This window comes from Falco peregrinus, chromosome 1, assembly GCF_023634155.1.
Source record: "Falco peregrinus isolate bFalPer1 chromosome 1, bFalPer1.pri, whole genome shotgun sequence".
Lineage (NCBI taxonomy): Eukaryota > Metazoa > Chordata > Aves > Falconiformes > Falconidae > Falco > Falco peregrinus.
In genome coordinates this window covers 89,904,279-89,915,627 of record NC_073721.1, presented here as the reverse complement: position 1 = coordinate 89,915,627, position 11,349 = coordinate 89,904,279, and the positions used below count along the sequence as shown (strand labels likewise).

Sequence of the window (11,349 nt, the reverse complement as noted above, 5' to 3'; positions counted from 1 at the left end):
ATGAACACACTGAGCTTTACCTTTGACTTCTCTCGGGTATTTGGACCACGTGGGCCTGTGCCTTCCTATGAGCTGTCTTCTATTAAGCCCCCAGAACTACAAATGCAAATACTTCAGCTGATCGTAGCTGTGTCAAGATCAGACTAGCAGCTCGACTCCCACCCGGAAGAGAACTGGGTAAAACAAGTCCAGGGCTGTAGGAAAAGCAGACTATCACAGTGGGACAGTTATAGTCCCATAAGGGCTACAGTCAGCACACAAAAAATATTCTGTTCTTACTTTTGGTTTTTTCTTTGCATTGCATTTTTTTCATCTTGCAGTTTATTTTTTGTGGAGGCAGAGAGTAGGCTTCTTTGCGTACATCATGTTCTTCTGGAACAGCAAAGACAGTTGGGACGTGATTTTACTGTACATAGACCAGGAAAGACTGGTGTCCAGCAGGGAGGAAAAGTGCCTTAGAACAGATAAAACAGCTCACACTTGTACGGTGGTTGAGTATTTTGTTGGCCATGTTCAGGCTGCAAAAAACCCTACAGCTGATCAGTGGGAGTTGAGACAGTCAACAAGAATGATTATAAACACTTTTAGAGGACAATGAAATACTCTGGGTAGTTATAAATCTCTTAAGTCATATATTACTGGAGAAACACCTGTTTTAGACAGCAACTAAGCTCGAGGATGGAAGTCTCTGTTTAGGTTGTAGCTGCAAAAGGTGGCAAGTTCAATAAATAAAAATAATAGGGTAAGACCCTTAAGCGGAGTAAATCAGTGTAGCTCCATTGAAGCTGTTGGAACTAAGACAATGTACAGCAGTAAGAATCTGGCTTGTAGTCAACAGGGATTTTACAGAATGCCTACAACTTGGTCATTTAGGGAGTTCTCCTCTGCCTTATGCCTGTGCACTAAATTGTATCCACACAAAAGTCCTTGCCAGTATAACGAGGTCATTTTGGATGTGAGTGTTCATTATACGCTTAGGTAAATTAAGGGGGAAAAAACCAGGTCATTAGCAAAGTTTAAATAAAGTATGGAGTAAGGTTAGCAAGTGAGAACTTTACAAAAAAAAAATCAGTCTCAGCCCTGGAGAGTTAATGGGGAGTGGCTTTCTCCGGAAAAAAGCTGAAGGTGTGTTAATGCTGCATGTAGAAGCTGAGCGCTACAGCCATGAGAAATCAAAAGCAGGGACTGAGGTTTTCTTCTAGGTTAATATTTCAAGCTTTCTAAATTTCATTCTGTGACATACTATGAATGCAGCCTTGGTTTCCAACTGCAGAAAACCCCTCTGATAAACACATATTGCTGGAGCAAATGAAACTGAAGGCTCATCCGGTTTTACCGTAGCACTCGTGGTATTAAGAGGGATTGTAATATAATCCTCTTCAATGAATAACCCTAACAGATGTTATCAGGGTTGCTCTGTACGAGCCGTGGACCTCTTGCTAGAACTCCCTCTGTGGAAGTCCAGTTCATAAATTGTCCTAATGGGCTGCCTGCCTCGTCCCGCTGCTGCAGCAGCATGGAAGGGAGGTGGTTACCAGCGGCCTTGAAAGCCGGCATTATTCCCATCTGGTTTGCATTACAATGCTGCTAAATATTTCATGCTTTTTGTTTCACAAACAAATAAAAGCAGAACTAATCTTTTTGTTTAATGTTCCTTGATTGATGTTTTGGTGAGGGGAAAAAAAAAGTGTTGTGTTAGTTTTGATTTTTTTTTTTTTTTTTTTTTTTTTTGCTTTAGAAATCTTACTGCAGCTCTGCAAAAGCTTTTAATGGAAGATAGGCCAGATCACTGTCGACTTTTCTGGTGGGCTTTTTATGGCACCATTGATACAGGAAAAGATACAGGGGAAATCCAGATGATGAATGTGCTGTTCAATCAGCTGGGATTTCTTTGCTTGTGAGGAGATAACTCGATGAAGTGCAAACAGAGACAGGGAGCAGACGCTGACTGCTTGTCAGCTATGTGCAGAGCTATCTCTGGCTGGGGCTGCTGGAAAACACAGCAGCTATTAGTACCCCTTTGCCCTTTCACAGCGCCCTGCCAGAGGGTCCCCAAGCACTGCAGCAAGAGCCATCCATTACACCGCAGAGCATCGAGTCTGTGCAATCACCTCTGCTTCACAGGGAGGGGAGCACCAGCCCCGGGAGGATTCTGCCGGCATTTTAACCTCCTGGTTCCCTAAACTCCTTCTGAGGAGGATGAGTGAAGGCGTTCCAGCGGGCCGGGTCTCAGCCTGTACTCGTCCGCTTAAGCTTCAGCTGGTTAATCTGGCATTTGGACAGGCATCTTCATTAGGGCACCCATTGGGCTGCGTTAGCTGTGAGGTTTCATCGCAGGGTGGGATGAACGGTATGAAACGTCTCTCAGAAAGGGCTAAATATTGAGAAAAGGTAAACAGACACTCTTCCAGCCTGATGCAGCTTCACCCTGCAGTGAGGCGACAGTGTGTCAGTGCGGACAGTTAAAGCACCATCCTATGTTTGACCATGCAGCAATATTTTTTTTATATCATTGGACAAACAGAAAAAAGTTTGTCCGATTCACTCTTGAGACAAATTCTCTGCAGTTATTGCAGGATTAATTTCTCCCCAACAGCTGATGCATCAACCATCCCATCCCTTCCTCCCGTAATCGCTGGCCTCAACCCAGAGGCAAAAGTGAGTCTTGGGGACTGACCCCAAGGCTTGCCTGCAAATAGGCTTTATGACTTAATGCTGAACAAGACACCCAAGCAGTAAAATTATATACTGCTTTCTATATTATATTTCTTTTTTCCCCAGCATTTTCTTCCCAAGGACCTCAAAGCTTGCTGCAAGGTTTAACTAATTCACAACAGCCATCTGTGAATGAAGTTGTTTTTGCTAATTACAGATGAAATACTGTTGCCAGAGTGGATGATTGCCATTCTTGAGCATCTCTCATACACAATAGCACACAATAGTTTCACTCAGGATTGTAAAAATAAATTCTAACTTGTAACCGCTGCAGTTCCTTGCATTCAATCACTTTCATTGTGGATTTTGACATTCCACTTAAAAAAATTCTAATCCAGGAATAGTAAATGCCGAGTCATAAAAGCTTAGGAAATGGGTCGAATCCAGAGTGCAAGGCAGCATTACAGTGTCTGATCTGCTGTCTCTGATAATGCCCTCACAAGACAAAGCTCTCTTTTCTTTTTTTTTTTTTCCTCATTCCTGAACAAATGAATTGCAGCATGTATGAAATCTCCAGAGGCCATCTGTGACTGTAATTCATTTACCCACCGTATTATGGAACAGATTTTCCAGTGAGTTCAAAACTCAGGAAAGGGGGGAAGGGAACAGTATGATGAGAAGGATCTGTGATCTATATCTAAAAATAAAAATATTATTCAATTGTCATATTTGATGGATAAAGTGTCTGATGCACCAGGCAAAGCCATAGCAACTAGATAAATATATTTTAAACATTCCATTTTGATACATTAAGAATGAGTTGGAGCAGAGGCTTATCGGCACTGAAATTAAGCAGACATTTCTAAGTTCCTAAAAGCCTCTGATTTTGTTTAGCTTGGAAGAAATTTTGCTGTAGATAACTTGGAAGTGTAAGGGGAAGTTGGACTTGGAGCACAAAGGAGCAGCTCTGACAGGTCAGGACCAGCAATTACCTTTCTTCTTCATCTGTTATTTTCCAAGTGCCAGCAGCCCTGACCTGATGTGTGTTAGACCACACGAGGCCCCTTGGCAAACTTACAGACCCTTGGCTTCTGCTTTTAAATTGAAATTAGTACATTCATTTATGACCTTAGCTGCTACAAAAATATTTTTACTTATATGGTGCTCTCAATATTTCTGTAGTGCTGTTAACATTCAGTAATTGTAATCAGTAACACATCCTCATGAACAGCCAATTGGTTATGTGGCTGTAAGCATCAGATTTCCTCCCTGAGTAATTCCAAGGATGTCCCCAAAGGCACAGCAGGAATGAGTTCAGGCCACGGTGGCTGGCAGGGTTAGTGTTTACACTGTGTGTCATGTCGGTACCCATTTGAAGGGTTTTACATTCTGCCTTAGGTCCTGTGTTTCTTCATAAATTGATACCATGCAGAAGAGAGAAATGGTGCAAACTTCTAAAAATTGTTTTCTGTAGACATCTGACCAAAAGTTATGGCCGAAGGAGGAAAATGTTTACTTCCACACAGTAATTAGGGGGCTGTGTCAGAGCAGAGAGGGGTGGAAAGAAGTCAAGAGGAGCAACACCCCAAAGGAGCAATTTACCTTGCCGCCAGTCTGAAATCAATGAGAGATGCTGCACCAAGCCTTTTGCCCACAGCCCCTGGCACTTGTAAGCAAAAGCATCAGCTTTTCCTCCCAATGCATCAGGCCCTCAAATACCTTCCTTCCAAGCCAGGGCAGAAGAGAGGAAGACACACGCAACCACTTTCTTTTCCCTTCTCTTCAAAGGGTTGCACATGCACTTATCTCACATAACTCAGACGGGTGCTGTGGGGCATAAACTGAGAAGGGGCTGGGGAGCAGCAGGTTCAGCTGAGTGTTAACAGTCCAGCTTCCAGCCTCTAAAGAAGGATTCGCAGCTCTTCAGTTGTGCAACGCAAGCCAAGAGTGCTTGCGGGGCTGAATGTAGTGTAATACTGCTAATACTGCTACATTACTGCTTTCCAACATGACCATCACAGCCTATTAAGGATGAAGTAGCTGCAGATTGTATTACTTTTTTGCTCATGCCTTCACATCTATAGCAGAAAAAATACTTCACAGAGTGCCCATAATGCTGAGTGTAGCTTTTTGGCTGGAGTTACACAACACTGGCAAAACATTCAGTGACATGACGTGGTTTACACCAGCAAAACTGCATCTTTTAACAATATTATTTATTTATTTTTCCCGTGGAGAACTAGTATATATTGGCAGAAATATGCTTTTACTGATGCAAGTATGCAATAGGTTTTTTTTTTACATGCCTTTATATATATATATATATATACACCATGACACTCATGATCAGTAACATTTGTAGTGTTAGGCTTGTCTTAGTGAATGCAGACACTGGGCAAGAGGTTAGTAAGTAAAAGCAGTTTAGGCTTCTCTCTGTCTCAGCTCTGTCATTACCCTTCAAAAACAGGGAAGACAATGAGAAAGGTGACCCCTTTGGCATTATTGCTTAATTTGGAGAGGGTGGCAATTTGGCCCCAGAAAAGTAAAATCAAATTCAAAGGAAAACAAAAATAATTCAGAACCCAAACTGTCCAAGGCAAGACTGGGGAAATGGAAATAAAAAAAAGATGCAGCAGTGAAGTTAAAAAAAAAAAAAAAGAAAAAGAAAAATAACATTTATGTATGGAAAATAAAATGGGTAAATGACAAATGAAGTGACAGCTTTCTTGTAACAAAGAGAAGAGGGAAGTGGGGCAAGCTGCAGATGGAAATGCTGTGCTGGGGGAAGAGGAGGGACCCAGCGGGGAGTGGGAGTGCGAGCGGCAGCGGGCAGGAAGGAGGGGTCTACGCACAGTGTCAAGTGCAGGGCTGGCCCAGCGGGAGGGTGACACAGAGGTAACAGCTTAATGCCACACCGGGCCTTTTGTGGAGACTCTGGATGGAGCTGAGATCCCTCTTCTGCCTCTGGCTGGGTCGCCGGTGTCCTTCAGTCACTAGGGGAACCGGGGTCAAATCCTTCTGTCCCTGGGAAATCACTGCCAAAACTCCCCTTGGATTTCATTGATTTTACAGTGCAATGGTGATTTCACACTTTGGCTCACAGCAGAGGAGAGGAACGGGGGAGGCTTGATGCTTTCCATGACCAGCTGTGGGTATCTGACTTGCAGTAGACTCACAAGAGGCAGGACTTGGGACTGGAGCAAAGGTACAGTCTTGGGCACAACCACCTGCCCCAGTGGGCATGAGAGCTGCATCCAGCTGCTGCCAGTGGATGCTGGTGCCACCTCCATCCACCCTGGACGGCTGAGGTGGGGTGAGACCTCCAGGAGCCAAACTGGACAAATGAGATAAATAGGGCTCTGCAGTACTTCCTATGGGTCTGATGAAATTTGGGCCTCAGCTACATGCCCCGAAGCACCACTGGGTTTCCCAAGGGGAGAGGAGGCAGCAGGGCAGCATCCCATGCAGTCAGGCTCCAGCCTGGGCACAGCCGTCAGCCTGGAGGGGCACAGCCACACTGGGGATCTGCTGCCCACGCTTCAGCCTGTTTCCTCAGAGCTGAGCAGAAAAACAAAATGCCTTCTGCTAAAAATCATGTCTAGAGATACTTCTTAATTACATTTTCAATCAGGAGTCACACTGCTCGTGGTAAGAGATTCCAAACTGATCTACTTCCATATTGTCGCTGTCTCACCGTGTTTGGCTCTCTAGCTGTCTTTTGGCAGCTAGCTGGGAGAAGAGTGCTCCCGGTGCAGGGGGATGCCCGTCCCCCACAGAGGAGCCGGAGGCTGACAGCAGCTGGCCCCAGCCCCACTTGCTGCTGGCAAGCAGGCTGGCAGGGAACCTGCCAGGCTGGTCTCCACCAGATGTTTGGCAGAACTAACCCATGCCCACAGGATCCTTACAGCCAGCAGTTTTCTAACGGCTCCATTTTCCCTCCAAAATCATCTCAACAACGTTCTACTGCAAGGCTGAGGCCAACAGAAGTCTGCTTCTGACCGTGCCCAATGTCACCCGGCACCCACACACCGTGTCTTCCCCTCCTGGGCTGTCTCCAGCTGCCTTGGACAGTCCCGGCCCTTCCTTCGAGCCCTTGCTGTGGGGTGCTGGCAAGGGGCAGCACGGCGGCCTGCCAGCCGTGCAGTCCTCTCCAGAGGGCACCTGGCAAAGCTTGAGAAAAGCTAGAGGGAAAGGTGTGTTGGAGAGTGAGGTTCAATTTCTGCATGAATGTGGTTAATCTCTGCTAGTGCCTGCCTGCTGTGCTGGAAGGGCAGCCGGTGAGTCAAAGTATCTAGCTTCAGAGCAGTCCCAAAACAGGAGGTTTCATCCCAGGATGAGCAAGCTCAGCCACTCTTGTCTTCCTGGGGCCAAATTCTGAGAAAAGCTGCTCCTGCTCTTGTACACAGCGCCCTTTTTAACAGTGATGGACGGTTCAAATTTGTTCTTGATACAAACCTTGCCTTGTCCGAGTTATTTTTATGGTATTTTAACCACTAGTCATCCACCTCGGTTTTACTGTGGGAAGAGCTAAATGCAGAAATCTAAAAGAACTGGCTCAGTGCCACAGTATTTCATGGTGTGTTTGGCTGTCCCCTACCCCCCTGACTCGGCAGAGTGCGTTACCCTGTGAGTTGGCAGGGGTCATGCAGATGGGAATGGCCAATACATGCATTGCTGGGCAGTTCCTCCAGGACAGCAAACAGGTGTTTGATTTCTTATGACAGAAAACAGGGTCAAGAGAAGGAGACCCATGTTAAGCAGGAGGAGATATGTAAGCATTTTCTTTGGAGCCACTTTCTTCCCAGCCTCTGAAAACAGAAGTCAACATCCTGGAAAGCTAAGCTGGATCAAGCTGGTAATCCAAGGTAGCAGATGCTACTGTGACCACGGTTTCATGCTATCAGTATCTGGAGCTGGATGTCACATTGCTCTGGACATTGCCTGTACTTGGGGCAAAACTTGGGTTCAGTAGAAATTGACACTAGTTGTATTAGGGCACAGGCAGTTCTTGCTTGCATCTGTGCAAATCTACTGATGCTGGAGAGAAACGAAAGCCAGAACATTTCTACTGGCACCTAACAAATTTCTAACAAAAATCACGCTCAGGCGTGCATGTCGTGCTGCTCACTCTGCTCAGAGGAGAGCAGGTAGAAGTTGCAGCAGCTGGCAGAAAAAGGATCACTTCTATTTTTAAACCTATCTGTGTTAGCATCTTACCTGTGAGGAGCCTGGGCACTCAGGCAGCAGTGAGAAGAGCTGAGCAGTTTCACAAGCAGAGAAGTTCATAAGGTCTTCTGGCCTGGGCCACCTGCCTGAGAGCCCAGGGCCCTCAAAAGAGGTGTATTCCCATAGTGCTGGCCATACATTCAGTGGAAAGGTACCAAATGAGAGCAGCTGGGTCTAGACTATGATCTGCAGAATGACAGACTACCTGATTTTTTAATGTTTTTTTTTGGGGGGGGAGGACTTGGCTGATAGGACCCTCCCTGGAGAGCCCACGTGCTGACTTTGGATGCAGTCAAGTTCCTAGTTTATATCTCCAATTCGCACTGTTGCTATGGGAAGCTCTTTTGGGGGCACATATGTGTGCACACACGCACAAGGCTGTGCGAGCTTCTCAAGGGAAGGTGGTAGGCTCCATTTCCCCTGTCCCTTTCATACCACAGCCTGAAACATTTGCAGTTAAATTCCATCACATTGTACAAAACCTCTTCTGTTGCAACTGGCCAAAACCAGCTGCTATTTCTTCTTTTGTTTGAAATAGCGAAGCAAAACAGTATTTACTTTAATTTTTGAGAGTGTCACAGATAATCTGTGGGATGGAGTCCTCATTTTCCATGCACTCTGAAACCACTGAGTGTCACGCACAGCTGTCAGTAGTATAAAAAATGAAATCAAAGTGCTCAGCTCAGAGGAAAACGGATAAACGTTCTCTGTGCATTTTACTGTAAGAAAAAGAGAGGAAGGGATGAGGAGAAGAATCTTAATATAAAAGAAATGTAAGGATTTTAGACACTCACAGGAGGATAAAAGAATCTGAAATCTGCCAGTAAAGCGGGATCTGTTGCCTTCCTGAAGCATGGGGATCTAATTACTCTTCCCTCCCCCCGCCCCTTCATTATAAAGCAACTATTGCGGAACATAAATGACCTTGTAGACTCACTAGATATTCCTGCCAAAAAGCGTATCCATTATCAAGTAATACATTTTCTGCTTGTGTAGTTCCAGTGTGCTCTTTTGAAAAGCAGTAAGTTCTCTTCTGACTCCCTTATCACATTTCAGGATGCCTTTAGTCATGGGACTGTGCTTATTCAGTAGTTCATGTCAAATTTACTTCAGTAAGCAAAACTTAGCGTTCTTTAAGAACTGCTTTCCTGTTCCCCAGTGAGGGAGGTGTTGGGCTTGCTTCTTCTCTCACTAAAATACGTTTGAGGTTTGCTATTGATTTCATGGAGGCCATGAAGGCACAAAACAATACTTCTTGAGACCAAGTCTCTCTGGAGCTGTGCTAATTCACACCATCTGAAGTGTCTTTTCGCAAGAAATCAGCAGCAAAAAGAAAATCAGCATTTGGGACAAGCACTACAAAAAAGTTAGAAACTAATTTTAGAATGCATCATAGTTCAAATTATCATGGCTGGCAGTATTTCTGCAAAACCTGTATACCATGAAACCTGGATCTCTGATAGGGAATAACTTTAGACTGAACAATAATTCTTAATAAACAATTAACCCTCAAACACTAGAAGCAATCTGAAATGGAGCAGCTGCACCTCAATGCCTTCGGGGGACAGTCGTGGCCAGCCCTTCCTCCTGAGCTGTTCACAGCAGCAGCTCAGGGCTGTGCTACTGGCACTGGCTCCAGCCAGTCCACGGACCATCCCAACAGGTTAGCCAATTAGATTGTCACACTGTGGGAATGGTCGCATTTTAGAATCCCAACTTCAGGTACTTGGCCTCTCGGGCCAAAACCTGGATTTGAGTGCTTTACTTCATGATACGTTAAGTGCCACAATAATAAAAGGTTATAGTTTTGTTAAGTGAGACAAATATCCACTATTTTTGGCTTAGAGAGTGAGCCCTTTCTTTGCTCAAAATAACTCATAAATGGGAGTTGTGCCCTTAAGAATATAGCTACTTGTTTTCATTTAAGAAAAATTAAAATTGCTATTGTTATGGTGCCCCATATTTTATTCACTCATAATGGTACTCAGATTTTTATCATTATTGTAAATTATTCAGGCATTTCAGTCTTATGGGGGATGAAACAACAACCATCTGTGTGTGATCTATCTCCTATCTGCAGGTTTGCAACAAAAGAAAAAAAAAAGAAGAAGGGGTTGCAATGAAAGAGTCCCAGAAAGGGAGAAAAATATTGTGATTTTTTAAAAAGAAATGTCTTGTTAGGACCTGTCAGTTATGATGACCTCCCCAGCATGCTGAAATACTGAGTGTCCCACATTCACACCAGGGTCATTAATGGCTGTCCCATGCGCTCCTTGCACCCAGAGGAAGGCATGTTGTCTCTGTCATTTTGTGGTTTCCCCAAATTCTGACACAAAGCGAGAAGGACTTGCTCTTTTCTGCATGTACTTACATTAGATATTTCAAGCTTTTATTGGTCTAAGAAGTCCAGTGTCATCACCAGACTGAGGTTCATGGCTCTTCCCAACTTCAGTCTTGCCTCCCCCACATCCTTTTGATGCATGGAAAGAGGGCAACATCTGAGCAAGCTTTAATATAAGCCCCAGCTGTTGCTCAACAAGCTACACCAATGAAGCCTGATGTGGATGAGTAGTCCACTTCAGCAGCAAATACTTTGGCTTTGGCATGATTAAGGCTATGCTTAACTTCTTTTTGCAGATGGGGTCAGAAAGCTCTCTTGCAGGATCTGCAGTGACCCATACCGAGCTCATTATGCTCCTGGAAATAATAATGAATACTTGAGAGAAGATCCCCTTTAAGGTTTGTGTCACTGTCCCCGCTTATGGAGGGGCATGGAAGGGCCATGGGCTGCCTTGCACAAGGTTGCCCAGCAGCACAAGGGCCCCAGGATGACAAGGCTGGTGTGATGGGTCCTTCACAAGAAATCTAATTTTGGGAGTGGCAGAGTTTTTCCTGAGCCCAGCATCCCTTTTGAGCTGATGTTGCCCGGGGGAGCTGTGCAGTTCATGCCTTAGGGAGAGAGAGGCCTGGGATGGTGCCAGGATGCCAAATCCTCCTGCCCCCTGTGCTACTCCACTGTCTGCATCTACCCAACCATGGGCAAAATGAACCTGGGTTTTGGCTTGCTTGAAAAATTCAAGGGACAACCCCCATCACTTCTGCAGGAACGGGGCTTCTGGCACAATGTTTGAGAGCCACTGATTTATTGGGCCAAGCAGTCTCTAACAGCTCATCACAAAGTTCTCCATGTTGACCTGAATAGAGTAGATAAAAATGATTTACAGCTTCTGTTTTCAGTTCTGTTGAATAGTTTAAATTTGTCTTTGTTTGCAAAATAGTCAAATGATTATTTTTTTATGAGCTTTTTCCCTATAGGTAGTTTCCCAGTAGCTTCATCTGGATGGATATGACTCCTGAGATCCTTCCAGTGTCGCTGCTGACCCGGGAATGGTTCAGTCAGATCACCTGTAGACTCCAGGAAAGTCAAGGGTAACAGTTTCATTGTGCTTTAGTTTTCCCTTTCTGAGG

At 44.9% G+C, this 11,349-nt stretch overlaps 1 protein-coding gene across 1 annotated transcript in view; it reads left to right on the top strand.

Moving 5' to 3' along the window:
- Positions 1-11,094, top strand: part of SYNE3 (spectrin repeat containing nuclear envelope family member 3) — a 94,559-nt gene extending 83,465 nt beyond the window's left edge. Inside the window, exon 19 of the mRNA XM_055816377.1 lies at positions 10,519-11,094. Coding sequence (XP_055672352.1) covers positions 10,519-10,602 — 84 coding nt within the window. The 3' untranslated portion in view covers positions 10,603-11,094. The remainder of the gene's footprint in view (positions 1-10,518) is intronic.
- Positions 11,095-11,349: the final 255 nt, after the last annotated feature.